Below are 19,734 nucleotides of genomic sequence, written 5' to 3'. Positions count from 1 at the left end.
ACTCAAAGAATTAAACCAGAGTGAATCCACAGAGGCTGGTGAAAATGAAAAAAATATTAAAACTTAGAACTTTGTTCAGGCAACAGGATAGGAATTTGGATGGAACATAGGAATACGAACAGCAGATTATTGAATTTACTGCTAGTTAAAGGAATAATTTTTAATCTTTCTGCATTGATTACAATTTTTAGCATGATACAATCAATACAGGGGAGTTTAGAGATACAGAGTGGAAACGACCTTCGGTCTACCCAGTCTGCGCCGACCAGCAATCCCCACATACTAACACTATCTTACACGCACTAAGGACTATTTTTACAATTATACCAAGCCAAAGAACCTACAAACCTGTACGTCTTTTGAATGTGGGAGGAAACCGGAGATCCCGGAGAAACACACGCAGGTCATGGGGAGAACGTACAAGCTCCATACAGCCAAGCACCCGTGGTCAGGATCGAATCCGGGTCTCTGGTGCTGTATGGCAACAACTCTACGCTGTACTTCAGTGCTGTGTCTCATCAGATTTGCAGCAAGATATAATGTAATGATTTAATAAGTGGTTCCTTGATTTGAGGTTGACCTCAGTGGAGGCTGAGAAGAAATCAATTCATTGCCTTACTCTACTGTTGACTGCTAAATAATCTCTGAAGTCTGAAATATAGATTAATCGCAGCACCAAATTGGGAAATTGCTGGAACCTATTCCTTTCACTTACTGCACAATTTCTCTGTATAAAAGCCCCAGTGAATATTTCGGCCTTGTAAAACCTGCATCCATTGTTATTGTTTGACCCTATAATGACTATGCCAAACTTCATTTGAGATTCCAGGTGCTGATATGTTGAAATAATTGAATGGCACGTAGAGTATACAAGGGCTCAAACTTTTATGGTTTGGCTCCACAGTGAGAATGGAAAGTTTACGGAAAGTTGTGACCCTTTTATAGTGTGGAAGTAATTTTCTATAGTCCAATGCACCAGATGCAGTGATGTATAATATCAGTTCCACTTGGCATAACTTGATGTACATCTGCCCTGAAAAAGGCCAAGTTACCCAAATACTTCCAGGATAAATTATACTGAATTTTTATTTCAAGTAACATTAACCAGAAGGGAATATTGTCAGTTTAAATAATTCAATTACTACTTTGTGTGTCATCGCAAACATTAGTTATGTAGTTTGGCTGAAAGTATTTGTTTTCATTTAAACATTATTTGCTTTCTATTACATCAGTTTGTCAGCAAAGTATAAATAGATAAAAAGGAGTTTTCTCAAAGATTTTCATTGTCTCACATTTCAGTTTCAGTCCCAATTTAAATATCATACGAGATTGTTGTCGACCTAAATGGTTCGATGCCTCTCTTAAAATTTTAATTGAATACCTCAGTATTCATTCCAAAACCTAAACTGTTACCATTTGTTATTTCATTACCTTTCTGAATTTTACTTAAGTTTGGAATATTGCCCAACTGTATTTCACAACTTTTTTTAATACAACTGTTGCACAATTTGGTATTGGTTTATTATTGTCATATCTACCAAGACATATTGAAACTTTTGGTTTTGCATGCTAACCTGGCAAATCATACCACAGTGAGGGAGAAGGTTGTTGTCTTTATACCACACTGTGAACATCTTCCTTAATTCCACCTCATTATTGTTTGAGACACAGCCCAATATGGTGGTGTCATCTTCAAACTTGTAAATGGAGTTAGAGCAGAATTTGGCTGCCCACATGAGTGTATGGGGCATATTGTAAGGGACTGAGAAAGCAGCCTTGCAGGGCACCTGTGTTGAGAATTATCTTGGAGGATATTTTGTTGCCTCTCCTTACTGGTTGCAATCGATTGTTCTGGAAGTCGAGGGTCCAGTTGCAGAGGGTTTGCTGAATCCTGGTCCAGAATTTTGGAAGTGCGTTTGGTTGGAATTATGGTGCTGAAGGATGTTCTGGTCAATAAATAGGAATCTAAAGTAGGTGTCCTTGTTATCCAGATATATCGGGGATGAGTGTTGGGCCAGGGAGACAGCATCTGCCATGGACTTGTTGCAGTGGTAGGCGTATGGCAGTGGATCAAGGCTCTCCAGGTGACCATGACCAGTCTCGCAAAGCTCTTCACGATGGTGGATGTCAGAGCCTTTTGTGGCACTGGGATGATAGTGGTCGTCTTCAAGCTGGTGGGAACCTTAGATTGGAGTAGGGAGAGGTTAAAGGTATCTTCAAATGCCTGTGCCAACTGGTCCATGTAGTTTCGAAGGAAACTGCTGGAGACGACTCCTGGGCCAATCGCCTTTCCACGAGTTCATTCTCAGGAAGTCCCTTCCGGCATCTGCAACAGTGGATACAGGTGCACCCGAAGCTCTCAGGGTAGGGTTGTCATTTCACTGACCTGTTCACAAAGAGCATAGAATGTATTGAGCACATAGGGTAGAGATGCTTTGTTGTCAACTATTCTACCTGACTCTGCTTTGTAGCCCTTTATTGGATCTGTATGCAATATATTTTAATAAATAAGTAAACAGAGCATTTGCGAGGCCTTGTCTGTGCTATGCAGCCTGAGATAAAATCTAAAAAGGGATACACATTTAAATTATACTAATGCAGCAGTTATATTAACTTGACAGTGTGAGTGAAGAGATAATGAATTTTGACTCTTGGAGATAGCAAACGGTAATTTTACATTCATATTAAGCAGTATGAATACTAAAAATGGAAAAATAAGATTCAAAGAACTTTTGATTTTGATAGATAGACAATCGGTGCAGGAGTAGGCCATTCGGCCCTTCGAGCCAGCACTGCCATTCAATGTGATCATGGCTGATCATCCACAATCAGTAGCCCATTCCTGCCTTCTCCCCATACCCCTTGATTCTGCTACCCCGAAGAACTAACTCTCTTTTGAATGCATCCAGTGAATCAGCCTCCACTGCTTTCTGAGGCAGAGAATTCCACAAATTCACAACCCTCTGTGTGAAAAAGTTTTTCCTCCTCTCAGTTCTAAATTGCCTACCCCTTATTCTTAAACTGTGGCCCCTGGTTCAGGACTCCCCCAACATCGGGAACATGTTTCCTGCATCTAGCCTGTCCAATTCCTTAATAATTTGATATGTTTCTATAGGATCGCCTCTCATCCTTCTAAATTCCAGTGATTACAAGCCCAGTCATTCCATTCTTTCATCATATGACAGTCCTGCCATCCCGGGAATTAACCTCGAGAACCTATGCTGCACTCCCTCAATTGCAAGAATGTCCTTCCTTAAATTAGGAGACCAAAATTGCACACAATATGCCAGGTGTGGTCTCACCATGGCCCTGTACAACTGCAGAAGTACATCTTTGCTCCTATATGCAACTCTCTTGATGAAGGCCAACATGTCATTAGCTTTCTTCACTGCCTGTTGTACCTGTATGCTTACTTTCAGTGACTGATGTACTAGGACACCCAGGTCTTTTGTACTAGTGGAATCAAGGGATATGGGGAGAAGGCAAGCACGGGTTATTGATTGGGGACGATCAGCCATGATCACAATGAATGGTGGTGTTGGCTCGAAGGGCCGAATGGCCTCCTCCTGCACCTATTTTCTATGTTTCCCTTTTTCCTAACCTGACACCATCAGATAATAATCTGCCTTCCTGTTCCTGCCACCAAAGTGGATAACCTCACATTTACCCACATTAAACTGCATCTGCCATGCATCTGCCCACTCACCCAACCTGTCCAAGTCATTCTGCATCCTCATAGCATCCTCTGAGGTTGGCATTTTAAGTAGTTTAAATGTTTTTGTTGAAGTATAGAGATTTTGTGCAGTTATTCTAAAGACGTATGTTTCTCCTCAGATGATGAGAAAAAGCTGGTTGAAGAGGTATTTAACAATGCTATTGACTGCTTGTCTGATGAAGATAAAAAACTTCCTCAGGTAAATATTTATTTGTAAATCTGGTATATTATTGAAATCAAAGTTAACCAATTTTTAAAGTTATAGACTACCCTAAGTAAAATATGGATATCTATTTCTCTCTAGTTCTTGATTATAGAGGTATTATAATATTGCTGTTGCAAGAAAAGCTCAACCATAAATGATGCTGCTCAGATTTGCTGATGGTCTGATTCATATTAAATTTAACAATAAATCCACAAGCAGCCAAGATTATCCATTTAGTTTTGGATGAAACTTTATCGAGGACCTTTTTGTTAATTTATTGAACAGCTCATTAATTATCCATATGCTCTCCTCTGCCTGTTTTACATTGTTTCCCCTGACATTGATGCTGATCCCAGTGTAACATTACTCCCTCCTCGCTCTCAGTGGCATGGTTCCCGTCAACGTCGCCAGTGGGTCGGGGCCGATTCTGTTGTTGATTTTTTTTTAAAAATGTTTTTATTTATCCAGGTTGAACACGTTTTGCCTCTTTTAAAACGAGGAATTGGAATTCACCATGGAGGTTTACTCCCTATACTGAAAGAAACAATTGAGATTCTTTTCTCTGAAGGGCTTTTGAAGGTATTTTTTGTCTCTCAAAAATGTAGTTGATTTACGAACATAGAACTGTACAACGCAGGTAAAGGCCGATTGGCCCATTATGTCTGTGCTGAACATGTAACCAACTCTTACCTGCCTGCACATAAAGGTCTCCATTCGCTGCACATTAATGTGCCTATTCAAAAATCTCTGAAACACCACTGCCTTGTTTTCCTCCACCACTGAAACATTGCAAAAAATTGCATGTTTCAGATACATTTCAACAGCTTACATGGCAGTAAATTAGGTGATAAATCGATATTAAATAAGCAGAGATAAGAATGAACATGAGCTTACATAGGGGTAGGATTAAGGTTTTGGCATCCAGTGGGATATATATGGATGTGTGGTTGAGCATTCAGTGATTTAGAACTGGAATGTCTGTGGGTTGAACTTGGGAGATCCCGAGGAAAATATGCTTTTGGGTTTCAGAATTAGCTGGGTCTCTTGCAGAGTTCAGAGGTTGAGTCGGTGACTTTACCTGAATGATAATTGTTAATGGATTGAAATAACTGGATAGAACGTGGAGTTTTTTGTTTTTTTTTAAATCAACGGTGAACCTTTTTTTTAAACTTACCCATGCTTAGCAGGAAGGCTTGCTTTCTCATTTGCAGCTTAATTTTGAACAACAAAGCAAACTTGTGAAAGGTCTTGTGGCCACTATTAGAAGGTTGCCATTAACATTTTCTCATTGTGAATTTCTCTTCCAAAATGACTGGGTGCTGGGTCAATTGAAATTTTCAATCCTATGTTTATTAGATAAGGGTATAAATTGACAGGGATCAAAGACTGGCTATGATGTATGGTATTGTTCTGATGGTATTGTGGAACAGACACAAAAGTCTGAATAGCAGAACTGTGACTGCGTTCATATTTCTGTGTTTATATTTTGGAAGTTTTTGTTCGTTCAAATCAAGATCTAAAGGTTTATTAAGCATCTAAGAAAGCAGACTTTGCTTATTTCCTTTGAACCTGTGTATGTAAGCTTTCCTGTGTGTGTCACAACACTGTGTGTTATAACTTCAAAAACAATTCATGCAATTTAGCTGGCAAGATGATCATGATTATTTGCCCTGAAGGTGAACCAATATGGTCTGTGCAGTGAAGGCATTTATATTTTATGCAGTAGTCTGGTACAATCGGTAACTTGTCATTATTTTAAAGCCACATTATACATTAATTTCTGATTGTTAAAAATTAGTAGGTTCTTCTGAAAATTCTAAAATCTCTTTCATGATTTATGCCTGAATATCAATGTCTGTTTTTGAATCTTTTTTCCTTAGGCACTGTTTGCAACAGAGACCTTTGCAATGGGTATCAACATGCCAGCCAGGACTGTTCTATTCACGAGTGCACGTAAATTTGATGGGAAAGATTTTCGCTGGGTACAAAAGTTTTATTTTGCTTGTTTATTATTCTCAGACGTTGCAACTATTCAGAAATCTATAAAGTCTGCCCTTTAATAATGTAAAATAACTTGGCTCAGTAAAGCTGGAATTAATTCATAGATCAACTTTGCTGTCATCTTTTCTTGAATGTGATTTGCAGTGGTAAAATTTGGTCTATGATGCCTTCTCAACAATGCACATTTGGGTCTCACTATATCCCATCAGGAGAAAAGAACTGCAAGTTAACCCAAATATGAATGATAGAAATAACTTGCAAAGTGCTGAATACAGCATTGATTGGGGTTTAGTGATTCATTGGTCCATATGTGCCAATTCTGATTAAATTTGAGATCATTTTTTGGTCTTTTTTCACTACTACTACACTCCCCACTTATTTCATCTTAATTATGCATATAATCATGTTATTTAAAAAAATTATTTGACTATTTTTATATCAGAATAACGTTAGCAATCCTCTGCTCATTCCTCACCATCTGCTCATACAGCCTTGCTGAAAAGCCAACATCTTTAAGTCTTTCTAGTGAAGGATAAAATGTGAAACAAATGCTTTAATCTTAAATTACTGTCGTTCTAGCAAGAAGCTTTGATGTTTGAAGCAAGATATCTGATTTTGAATTGTTAGTTGATGCAAGAAATGTAATTGGATTGTGATGCATTCTTATTTGTAATTGGTCACTTTATGAGAGTTTAATCTTTGGTTTACTTATTGTGTATTGTTTTAAGTGTAACCTTTTATTCCAGTTGATAAATGAAGCTTATTGGTTTTACGGTTTATAGTTCACATGAGTTGCGCTGGATAGTCTAAACCAGTGGTTCCCAACCTTTTTTTGGCCATACCCCACCTAATCACCTCTAAAATCCTGATGCCCCCCCCCCCGCCCCCCATGTGGTGATATATAATTCTTATCATTTAAAAAGTGAACTCCGTTTCAGCTGAAGAAACATAAACTACATATGTTTACCTGATGGAAAATCCAAAAAAATAAAAATCGAAAATTTGGACCCAGACCTCCTCAGTCGCGCTCAATTGCCCCCCTTAAAAATCAAATTGCCCCCCCTGTGGGGCGTACGCCCCACGTTGGGAACCACTGGTCTAAACTGTATTTAATAAAAATCCCATTTCTCTTTAATTCTCGCATACCCATCACTCCTGTGTAATTTTCCCTTTATTCACCTACACTAGAAGCAATTTACAGCAAGCCTTTAACCTACAAGCACATTTCTAAAATGTGGGAGGACACTGGTTGACAAGATGGAAACCCATTTGGTTGTGGGGAGAACATACATGTTCCACACAAACAGCACTGACGGTAGTCAGTAGAACTATGAGACAATGGCACCAAAGCTGAACCATTCTGATCTCTTTACTATTGTCAACTATTTTGTTCAAATGTTGATCCACCTTCCAGTAGTGGATTCCTTTCAAAATCATTGTCCAATGATTTCTCCTTTCAAATTGCAGATTTCTTCTGGGGAATACATTCAGATGTCTGGTCGAGCTGGTAGGCGTGGCATGGATGAAAGAGGAATTGTTATTCTCATGGTAGACGAAAAGATGAGCCCAACAATAGGAAAACAGCTGTTAAAGGTAACGATTGAAAAAAATTATATTTTAAAGACTGGTTAATATTTGTGACGATTTTGCATTTTTGATCAGATAGTCAGTTTTAATTTTTGATCATATAGTCAGTTTTAATTAAGGGATAATTAACAATCTCATATTTTCCTATTCACTTTAAGGTAATGATTGTATAGAGAATTTTGAAAAATACGCCTTCACAAGGAAGAGTGATAAAGGCGGCATATGATACTAAACTAAGTGGGGCCCTGTCACACAGGAGGCCTGGTCCCCCAACGCAATATTCGACCACTCACCCACATCCCCCACGGGAGGCCTGGTCCCCCAATGCAACCCGTTCCCCAACACAATATTCCACCACTCACCCGTTCCCCCAACGCAATATTCCACCACTCACCCATAGCCCCCAACTGCGCAGGGGCGACATTTTTCACATTTCGCTAGCGATTTTCGTTGCTGCCACTCGGCACTCCTCCACTCCCCCCACCCGGCCCAGCTCTGTCATGCTGGCGGAAGGCACAGATCGGCTGCTCTCCCACTGCTTTTCGCCGTCCCCGCGGGCTTGCACTCTCCGAAAATCCCGCGCGTCAACGGCCTGTTGGCCCGCAGGCGCATTGAGGGCGTACGTAGCGTCTCGACGGGCGTACGCAGCGTCTCGACGTCATATGCAGCGTCTTGACGCCGTATGCAGCGTTTTGACGGCGTACGCCTAGCGTGTGGCGTTGCGTGATGACGTCAGGCAGCCCCCCCTTGCAACCGCGTGTTGCGGGAACAGACCCAACGGGTCTGCACTTGGTCTAGTAGTTCCATTATATTTCTGGGTTGTATAGATTCCGATACTATAAAAACTGTATCTTGCAGTTTTGCCTTCAATGACAAAAAAAATTGATTGTTATTCACGTTGATGTAATGGTTTATTTTGGTAAGTGACTAGTGTCTGTCTTGTGAGCCAATAAAAGCATTAAACCAACTCACTCTTTAGTTCAATCGTGTATTTAGACTACAAAGTTTGTTGGAATATGGCAACAGATGCTGTTCTGTGGCATATTTATACTGATAAATTAAATTATTTGTGTTTTGCTTTCTTCTCCCAGGGACAGCCATACATAGTTCTCAGTGATTTCTTGGAATAGGGTCTCCACGAAATTGTGTGAAATCTCTGGAACATCTTTGACATTATGTATCAGCTATCCACTATGCTTATAAGTGTTGGTCTCTGGGGAAGACTGTTTTCATTTTGGCTTTGAAATCAAAACTGGTCATGAATGTTACAGCTAAACAGCAATTTGGAAAACATTGTATGTTTGCCAAAACCTGATCCCTACCGCCTTGTATAATTATAGTTTTGTTGGTGAACTGTACGGAACTCCTGCAAAAATCATTAACAGGTTTACATTCGGTTGAGTTTGCTCTGTGTATGGTTTGAACTATAGCCTTAAGCTGTTTTTAATTCCAAATTTCCCTGGACCATATTAATTTTGAGTTGATTCATAGCTTTGTAGCAATCTTTAAAATTGTTCTTCAGAATCATAATAATACTTTATTAGCCAGGTATGTTTTGCAACATATGAGGAATTTCATTTGCCATACAGTCATACCAATACAAAGCAACAGACCCACAAAATACATTTTAACATAAACACCCACCACAGTGACTCCTCCACATTCCTCACTGTGATCGAAAGCGTAAAAAAAAATTCAATCTCTTCCCTTCTTTGTTCTCCCGCGGTCGGGGGCCTTGAGCCTTCCGTTGACGGGGCGAACTTGGCTCCCGTAGTCGGCGGCGTTTGGGCCCTCGCGTCGGGGCGATCAAGCTCCTGCATCGGGTGGATCTCAGCTCCCCCGCGCCGGAGCGATCTGACCCCAGGTCGGGGCTGGTCGAAACCTTCTGCGTCGTTAGGAGCTTCCCGACATCGGTCTCTACCCGAGACCGCGAGCTCCTCGATGGTGAAATCCGCAGGCTGTGGTTGGAGCGTTGATCCCAGGCAAGAATAATGAACCATTTACATCCTCCTTTCACTGATAATAATTTGAAATCGGAAACACAAGGTTTGTAGTTGGTTCCCTGACATTTTGTTTTTTTAAATGATTCCTTTTATAACCATATAACAATTACAGCACGGAAACAGGCCATCTCAGCCCTTCTAGTCCGTGCCAAACACTTACTCTCACCTAGTCCCATCTACCTGCACTCAGACCATAACCCTCCATTCCCTTCCCGTCCTTATACCTACCCAATCTATTTTTAAATGATAAAATCGAATCTGCCTCCACCACTTCCACTGGAAGCTCATTCCACACAGCTACCACTCTCTGAGTAAAGAAGTTCCCCCTCATGTTACCCCTAAACTTCTGTCCCTTAATTCTCAAATCATGTCCTCTTGTTTGAATCTTCCCTAATCTCAATGGAAAAAGCTTATCCACGTCAACTCTGTCTATCCCTTTCATAATTTTAAAGACCTCTATCAAGTCCCCCCTTAACCTTCTGCGCTCCAAAGAATAAAGACCTAACTTGTTCAACCTTTCTCTGTAACTTAATTGCTGAAACCCAGGCAACATTCTAGTAAATCTCCTCTGTACTCTCTCTATTTTTCCTTCCAGTTAGATCATGACTGGTCATGACATGGATCATGACAATCTACATATAGATTGGGTGAATCAAATTGGCAGGGGTGCTGAGGAAGAGGATTTTTTGGAATGTATGCGGGATAGTTATCTAAATCAACATGTAGAGGAACCAACGAGAGAGCAGGCTATTTTAGACTGGGTATTGAGTAATGAGGAAGGGTTAGTTAGCAGTCTTGTTGTACGTGCCCCCTTGGGCAAGAGTGACCATAATATGGTTGAGTTCTTCATTAGGATGGAGAGTGACATTGTTAATTCAGAAACAATGGTTCTGAACTTAAAGAAAGGTAACTTTGAGGGTATGAGACGTGAATTGGCCAAGATTGACTGGCAATTAATTCTAAAAGGGTTGATGGTGGATATACAATGGAAGACATTTAAAGACTGCATGGATGAACTACAAAAATTGTTCATCCCAGTTTGGCAAAAGAATAAATCAGGGAAGGTAGTGCATCCATGGATAACAAGGGAAATCAGGGATAGTATCAAAGCGAAGGATGATGCGTACAAATTAGCCAGAAAAAGCAGCATACCGGAGGACTGGGAGAAATTCAGAGACCAGCAGAGGAGGACAAAGGGCTTAATTAGGAAAGGAAAAATAGATTATGAAAGAAAACTGGCAGGGAACATAAAAACTGACTGCAAAAGCTTTTATAGATATGTGAAAAGAAAGAGATTAGTTAAAACAAATGTAGGTCCCTTGCAGTCAGAAACGGGTGAGTTGATCATGGGGAACAAGGATATGGCGGACCAATTGAATAACTACTTTGGTTCCGTCTTCACTAAGGAAGACATAAATAATCTGCCGGAAATAGCAGGGGACCGGGGGTCAAATGAGATGGAGGAACTGAGTGAAATCCAGGTTAGCCGGGAAGTGGTGTTGGGTAAATTAAATGGATTAAAGGTCGATAAATCCCCAGGGCCAGATAGGCTGCATCCCAGAGTACTTAAGGAAGTAGCTCCAGAAATAGTGGATGCATTAGTAATAATCTTTCAAAACTCTTTAGTTTCTGGAGTAGTTCCTGAGGATTGGCGGGTAGCAAACGTAACCCCACTTTTTAAGAAGGGAGGGAGAGAGAAAACGGGGAATTACAGACCAGTTAGTCTAACATCGGTAGTGGGGAAACTGCTAGAGTCAGTTATTAAAGATGGGATAGCAGCACATTTGGAAAGTGGTGAAATCATTGGACAAAGTCAGCATGGATTTACAAAAGGTAAATCATGTCTGACGAATCTTATAGAATTTTTCGAGGATGTAACTAATGGCGTGGATAGGGGAGAACCAGTGGATGTGGTGTATCTGGACTTCCAGAAGGCTTTCGACAAGGTCCCACATAAGAGATTAGTTTACAAACTTAAAGCACACGGCATTGGGGGTTCAGTATTGATGTGGATAGAGAACTGGCTGGCAAACAGGAAGCAAAGAGTAGGAGTAAACGGGTCCTTTTCACAATGGCAGGCAGTGACTAGTGGGGTACCGCAAGGCTCAGTGCTGGGACCCCAGCTATTTACAATATATATTAATGATCTGGATGAGGGAATTGAAGGCAATATCTCCAAGTTTGCGGATGACACTAAGCTGGGGGGCAGTGTTAGCTGTGAGGAGGATGCTAGGAGACTGCAAGGTGACTTGGATAGGCTGGGTGAGTGGGCAAATGTTTGGCAGATGCAGTATAATGTGGATAAATGTGAGGTTATCCATTTTGGTGGCAAAAACAGGAAAGCAGACTATTATCTCAATGGTGGCCGACTAGGAAAAGGGGAGATGCAGCGAGACCTGGGTGTCATGGTACACCAGTCATTGAAAGTGGGCATGCAGGTGCAGCAGGCAGTGAAGAAAGCGAATGGTATGTTAGCTTTCATAGCAAAAGGATTTGAGTATAGGAGCAGGGAGGTTCTACTGCAGTTGTACAGGGTCTTGGTGAGACCACACCTGGAGTATTGCGTACAGTTTTGGTCTCCAAATCTGAGGAAGGACATTATTGCCATAGAGGGAGTGCAGAGAAGGTTCACCAGACTGATTCCTGGGATGTCAGGACTGTCTTATGAAGAAAGACTGGATAGACTTGGTTTATACTCTCTAGAATTTAGGAGATTGAGAGGGGATCTTATAGAAACTTACAAAATTCTTAAGGGGTTGGACAGGCTAGATGCAGGAAGATTGCTCCCGATGTTGGGGAAGTCCAGGACAAGGGGTCACAGCTTAAGGATAAGGGGGAAATCCTTTAAAACCGAGATGAGAAGAACTTTTTTCACACAGAGAGTGGTGAATCTCTGGAACTCCCTGCCACAGAGGGTAGTCGAGGCCAGTTCATTGGCTATATTTAAGAGGGAGTTAGATGTGGCCCTTGTGGCTAAGGGGATCAGAGGGTATGGAGAGAAGGCAGGTACGGGATACTGAGTTGGATGATCAGCCATGATCATATTGAATGGCGGTGCAGGCTCGAAGGGCCGAATGGCCTACTCCTGCACCTAATTTCTATGTTTCTATGACCCCATCAGGCCAGTATCTCACAGAGGGTCCATAGTTCCTACGGTGACTTTCTCTCCATTGCATCCAGCGTAAACACCCCTAGCTCAGACAACTCACTTTACCTTCTCCTCAAGCAGGGCTATCTAAGATTTCATTGTTTCAACCTGCTCTTGTCTCATGGAGCTTATTTCTCCCTACCTTGACTATGTTCTTTCTCCTCTCGATCACACCCTTCCCATTTATATGTGTGACACCTTTTATGGCCTCTGCCACATTGACTGCTTCCAATTTTCGGGCACCAACAGTTCAACTTCAGACGAGTTTATTATCATATGCACAAGTATGGTGAGGTACAGCTACAATGAAAATCTTGAAAGCAGCAGCATCCCATTTGCATAGACTCACTCCTCGGTAGGGGGCGCAGCACTGGCAGCGCCTGTCGGCAGCGTGTTCATCTTTTTTTCAACTTTTTTAATTTTTTTAGTATATTTAAAAGTCTGTTTTTAATGTTTCTTTGTGTGTTATGTGTGGGGGGGTAAGGGGGAAACCGTTTCGGCCGCCTCTTCCATGGAGAGGCGACTTTTTCAGGCCGCCTCCCCCGTGGCCTAACAGCAAGGATCGGCGCCGACTTTCCCGGAGACGCGCCCGGGCACAGCGGCGGGCACAGCATGGACTCTCGGCGCGGAGCGGGTGAGACCTCGCTGGGGGGGGAGCGCTCCGTTACGCTGGCCCGCGGCAGCCGGCAGCCTGAAGCAGCGGTCTGCAGAACTCCAGCTGGTGCGGCGTCTACAGCCCGGGATCTCACGTTGGGGACCCGGGGGGAAGAAGAAGCTTCCACCGCCGGCCCGCGGCCATCTTCTACCGCGGGCGTGGTATGGACTTAACATCACCCCAGGAGGGGAGCTTCGACCGCCGGCCCTGCAGACTGTGGTGCTTCCGGCTGCGGCACGGCAGGTACTTTAAAACTTTGACCGCCGGCCTGCGGCCTACACCAGCCTGAAGCCGCGGTCTCTGGTTGGGAAGAGCCGATCCTGGACTCACCTTGACTTTGACTTTGTCCCTTACCATCTGGACGCCCACAGCAACGGCTGTGGAGGTTGGTGGCCCCGACCACGGGGGAAAATGGAGGAGGACTGGCCAAGCTCTGTGCCTTCCACCACAGTGATGAATGCTGTGGTGGATGTTTGTGTAAAATTTTAATGTGGTTGTGTTCATTATTATTGTACCGCTGCTGGCAACCCAAATACCACCGACCTTGGTTGTGTGGCAATAAAATTATTTCTATTTCTATTCTATTCTTTTCAAGACACTGAAAAAGCATAAATTATACCTGTACATAAATTGCCAATAAATTCTGCAAGATTGTAGAAAGAAATAATGATTGCAAGAAAAATACATTAGTGCAAAACATAATTTGATATAAAAACATCTTTGGCAGTGCAAGAGGTGAGTACATTGTTCCGTTGTTGTACGTTAGTTAAAAAACCTGATAGTTGTAGGAAAGTAGCTGTGCTTGTGATGTGGCTCCTCTGCACTGGGGAAACCAAACGCGCATTGCTTAACCTTTTATTTGCAGAACTCCTCACTCATTCATAAGGTAGGAGTTGAAGCTAAGCTACAAGATGGAATGTTTCCGTCAAATGTGAAGGTGACAACGCTAATAAAAAGGCCTATCTCATTGTGCTTGGCTCTAAAAAAAGTGCAATTTATTTGTCGTCATATATTGAGATGCAATTTCTTTTGAGATACTTGTGCCATCTTTCTATGCGTCTGCTTTGAAAGAGGACTCTCAACTGATTTTCTTGTTTTAACAATTTAATTTTTCTTTTTGCAGGGTTCAGCTGATCCTCTAAACAGTGCTTTTCATCTGACCTATAACATGGTTTTGAACCTGCTTCGTGTTGAAGAGATTAATCCTGAATATATGTTGGAGAAGTCCTTCTACCAATTCCAGAATTACAAAGCAATCCCTGGGGTGGTGGAAAGTAAGGACAATTATTTTCTTAATAATTAGGTTATATCAACGGATAAATTGCCTTTTGTGATAGGATAAAAATTGGCATAACTAATAAAGTACATATTTTAGTTCTGCACAACTTCTTTTGTGGGAGGTCCAGATTGGGAATGTTTAATGAATTAGATCCTTTATTTGTCATTCAGACCTTACGGTCTGAACGAAATGTCGTTACTTTTAGAACAACTTTTAAGAACTGCACAGGAGGGAGGGACGAAGAGAGGGAGGGAGAGTAGGAGGGAGAGCGAGCAGAGACTGAGACACATGAGAGCAGGTTGAAAAAACAAAGACAACGAAAGCTGTTGGAGGCAACAAAAGCTGCCTTGCATAACACTGTACAAGTGAGTAACAGAAGCAGGCAGATACGATGTAGCTACATAGATCTGTTTTGCCTTATTCTTCTTTGTGTTGTTAACGTGTGCCCGCAAAAAAAAAAAACTACAAATAGCACGCAGGAAGCATTTTTGACATTTTCAGGAAATACCATCAAATTCCAGGAAATTTGGGATTCTATTTAAGGAAAAAAAATGTTGAGATGTGAAACATTGCTGATGCATGCGGAGCGCCACTGGTCACAGATCACCAGCCAGAAATAACACCCTTCCACCACAAGGATAAACCAGTTCTGAATCCAAAATACCAAGTCACCGTAGATCCCATGCATCCTAATCTTCTGGATCACCCTACCATGAAGGTCACTTATGAATTGTTATGTTGGATTCCTCCATTTCTTAGCAGTCACAATTCTAATAGACTGGGTACAGGTTCAGTTAGAGTATTTCATTGTACAGCATTGGCTGCAGGATGGGGGAGTTTCAGTCCATTTATATATTTGGAATTGAGTTTTTGTCCTCAATAATATGATTAGTTTAATATGTTTAATTGGTTTTGAATGTGATGTCAGCAAATTCAGAGTCAAGAGGAATTTCCGACAGCTGGTGGGATTTATGACTTAACCGGCTGTCGAAGTTCCAGAGCTTCAAACCAATTAAGATTTGGTTTTAGTGCCTTGGCATGTGTGTTAGAATTAATTTTTACGCAAAGGTCCACAATGAATGTTGTTTTCTTTCCGGTAGTTCCTCAAAAACTACTTTCAACAGTTCTGACGTGCAATTGAAATCCGTCTTCCTCCAGTTTAAGGCTCTAACATGAGGTCAAACTTATCTTTTTCCATGACTACCTTGAAGCGCACCAAACTATGGTCACTGTTCCCAAAGGGTGCCTCCATGGACACTTCCATCACTCTCCCATCCTCATCTTTAGATATGGTCTCTACAAAAGGCCATCTTGAATGAATGTTCTGAATTCCATCACATTTGAGCCATCTGCATTCAGACATTCTAATCAAAATTGGGAGAGTTAAAATTCCCCATGACTACAAGGCTGTTGCTTTTAATTCTTCTGTAACCTGCATATATATCAGTCCTTCTAATTCTTGCTGCGTATTGGAATGCTTATAACCCCATCATAGTGATTACCCCCATATACCTAACATCTACCCTTAAAGCTACATTCACCTATCACTGCAGAATATCCTCCCTGAGTGCTGCCTTAATGCCATGCCTAATCAACAGTGGAACATCCCCTCCTCTTTCACATCCCCTTATGTGACACCTGAAAGTTCTGTACCCTGGAACATTAAGCTGCCACTCCTGTCCTACAATTAACCATCTTAATGTGATTTCAATAATGTCATAATCCCATGCTCTCAGATCAACCATCTGACATGTGAGGCAGTTTGGATTCATATAAATGTAGTTCAGCATACTGACCTCCTTGTGCTTCTCCTGTCTTCATCTGAGCATCCCCAATTTTCTTTAAACAATTCGGTCTCCCTAGCTGCTATACTGTCATTTTGGATCCCGCCCTACTGCCTCACAAGTTTGCACCCTCCTGAGTATCACAAGCAAACAATCCTGCAAGGATATTATTCTCCCTTAAGTTTAGCTGCAACCAGGTTATATCTGTACGGGTTATCTCGGCTCCAGAGAGATCCCAATATTCCAAAAATATGATGCATCGATTTACTTGTGTGTGAAATCAATTTCAGTTGCATAACAGTAAGCAGGGAGTAACAGTGCTCTCATTAATTGCAGCCAATAATAAGTGGTGTCATAAGATATGATGTGTAAGTAAAATTAAACATAATTATCCAATTACTGGATCACCTGTCTTTTTGCATTTGTTCATCTATTTTTTGCAAATTTTTAAAAATGTATTAAAGTAAAATAATGTACCATCAATACCTTAGGCAATTTATTGATTATATTTTCATACCCTTATCCTAAAATAATTTTTTTAATTTTAATGTTAAATAAACATTGATGAATTAGATGATTACTTTCAAAATAGCAATATAATATAAAACTGAAGAAAGGTCCCGACTCAAAATATCACCTATCCATGTTCTCCAGAGGTGCTGCTTGACCTGCTGAGTTACTCCAGCATTTTGTGTCCTTAAATATAATTTGTTCTTACGGTAATTAGAATCCCTGTTACCACCAGAGTAGATGTTTAATAGCTATCAATCAATACCAAGTTATTTTTGATTATGGGCTGCCTCATAACCCTCCTCTCTCCGCCTCGTCACCCCCATCACCGTCCCCAGTCCCACTATTATAAATATGTTCACTCACCATCTTTAAGAATATAATTACACTTTGGTTCAGGGAGAGTAAGTAATGTAGTGAAAGTTAGCAGTCTAGTAATGTTGTACACGTTTGTATAGAGCTAGTAAATCATTCCTTAAGTGAATAATTTACTGCATGCGTCATTATTCTGACAAGTGGAGGCCAAGTTAATGTCTGAAGCCAAACCCTGAGGACTATAAACAATAGTTCATAGTACAATGCTTCCTGGGGAGCATCATGTAACCATTAGAGATAAATTATGAAATAATAAAAAGCAGAAACCTAGTGCATTGTGCAACCTTCGCGTGCACAGAACAAAATATTCAAAATTGATTTCAATATTAAATTGCTTTCAACTATTAAAGCAAGATGTGATTAATAATAAAACAACATTTTACCTGATCTGTGTAACCTTCGATGAAGTGGAGTCCCAATTCCAGCAGATTGCTTTTAAGTAAAGCTTACTTCCCACTTAAAATCTCAATATAATTTATTTCTCTGATTTTTTTTTTTTTTGTTGTTGTTTTTGTTTTCACTCATTCTTCCTGCCAACATCTGCATTTATTGTAAAACACCAAGTGCTGGAGTACATCAGCGAGTCAGGCAGCATTGAGTGGACAGATGTTTTGGGTTGGGACCTTTATTTGGACTGAAATACGATGGTCATTCTTCACACTGCACTTATTGTTGTCTTTAATTGCCCTGTGAAATACAAAGGACTTGTCCCTTGAATTGCAGAAGTCTAATTTTGTTATTCTTAGTAGTTTGATAAAATTGAGCAGCTTGGTGAGCCTCTTCTGAAGGCAGTGAATAGTCAGCCAATGTTGCACTGCTGCTTTGGGATGTAAGTTTGCTGCTTGGCTTTACAGCAAAATTAAGTCCAAGATCAGTCTCCATCTTCAGTTCCAGTGGATGAGTTATTGATTATTTTGTTTTTTAGTTTATGAAATTGTTTTGGTACATATGCAGTGATGTAATTTGTGATTTGCCATAAACTTCACATTAACAGTTTTAGTGAACATTTTATGCTGCCAGCGGACATTCCAGCTGGATTAAGGAATATTTGCGCCTATGGCTTTTTACTCTCTCAACTGCACAATCTACAAATAGTTAAACACTTATACCAAGACGTTTATAAAAATGTGTTCATTTGGCACGGCTTGCCATAGATCAAGGGCAGAATTTAAAGGTTTGGAAAGCAAAAGAAGCAATATCCATATTCTTGGGTTTCCTCATAATTGCTGATTTCAATTTCTGCACGTTTTATATTACCACATAATTGGTGAACAGAGCTAGAGACATAGAAAAGAGAAGAATCTCATTATCACTTGAGATGTATCCAGGTAGTTTTGTATCAGAGCTCAAAGATTGTCATAGACTGGAACATTTTTCTTTGTTCATTCTGGAAGATTTTATTGTTAGGTTGGCTTTTAAGGTAATGTATCGAGGATGGATTTAGTTGATGCGTTTAATCTAGTATACCGAGTATATAGTTCTCTCATAGCCAGCAGTTCCCTCCATTGTAGTGGAGGGAAATCCAACCAGCCATTAATGATATTTGAAAAAGTAGGCAATCAAGAATATGATTATTTCTATTTAGCTACAGGTGAACTGCAAACAAGTTCCCCAATGTATATGGTGGAACTGGGTGAATGAGCATTCAAAAGGTTCTCAGTGACTTTTCCTATAAGGAGTGGACTTTTAACAAGTTAACTTGGACAGTGGATCTGCATTCAAAGATGTCCAGAGTTAAGTCTATAACTTTTGTCATAGAGGTAGAGTGCACATTTAGTGAATGGTAATTTTTGATCTAGATTTTCTCCATCGCCCACCTTGAAACTATTAAACATGCAGTGCAAGTTTTACATGTCTAGAGGGAAAAAAAGTTGCATTACCGTTGATGTTTCTATGCCGGGGACCTGATGTGAACTCCTCATTGCCTCGAGCTGCTGTACTGAGAACAAGGTCTTGGGGATCCTGCCTTCTGTGTTGCTGCACTTTGCTATACCAAGAACATGGCTCAAATCCAGTAATTAATTGCCACATGGATCAGTATGGAGAGGCTCCCTGTGAAGCCTGCTGTTGAGTAGTCCAGGCGTGTAGTGCAGCTAGCGGCTGTGTTTGAGCTTATTAGTACAGAAATCTCTGGGATGAGGGAAATGTGCAGGCAAGTTAAAGAGACAGGAGACCACAGCTTCCATCTCGTACAACAGGAAATGTTGAGAGAAAGAATGCAAATTGTCTGTCAGAACGTGGACAGGTGCTGCCAGTTCTCAATAGTGGCCCATGTTTACAATGCTTGACATGGTGTAGCCTGAGCTGTACATCTCAGCACTAAGTTTTGACTCTATTCACCCATTTTGCTCACAGAGAGCCTCTCTGCACTGACAGTGCTTGCATGAGGCCAATGTACAGGTGACATTTACATCAGATTCCTGACAAAGCAATACTCAATGTGTTTAAAGTATATTGGATACATACCTATAA

General features: G+C 40.9%; 1 protein-coding gene across 1 annotated transcript in view; it reads left to right on the top strand.

Annotated features, from left to right (window-relative positions):
• mtrex (Mtr4 exosome RNA helicase) overlaps nt 1-19,734 on the top strand; it is a 93,033-nt gene that overhangs the window by 36,806 nt on the left and 36,493 nt on the right. The window contains exons 12-16 of the mRNA XM_033030568.1: nt 3,835-3,914; nt 4,389-4,499; nt 5,801-5,902; nt 7,389-7,514; nt 14,438-14,588. Coding sequence (XP_032886459.1) covers nt 3,835-3,914; nt 4,389-4,499; nt 5,801-5,902; nt 7,389-7,514; nt 14,438-14,588 — 570 coding nt within the window. The remainder of the gene's footprint in view (nt 1-3,834; nt 3,915-4,388; nt 4,500-5,800; nt 5,903-7,388; nt 7,515-14,437; nt 14,589-19,734) is intronic.

The sequence above is a fragment of the Amblyraja radiata genome, chromosome 1 (assembly GCF_010909765.2).
Source record: "Amblyraja radiata isolate CabotCenter1 chromosome 1, sAmbRad1.1.pri, whole genome shotgun sequence".
Taxonomy (NCBI): domain Eukaryota; kingdom Metazoa; phylum Chordata; class Chondrichthyes; order Rajiformes; family Rajidae; genus Amblyraja; species Amblyraja radiata.
Note: the sequence above shows the minus strand (reverse complement) of the source record. Positions and strands in the feature narration are given on the sequence as shown.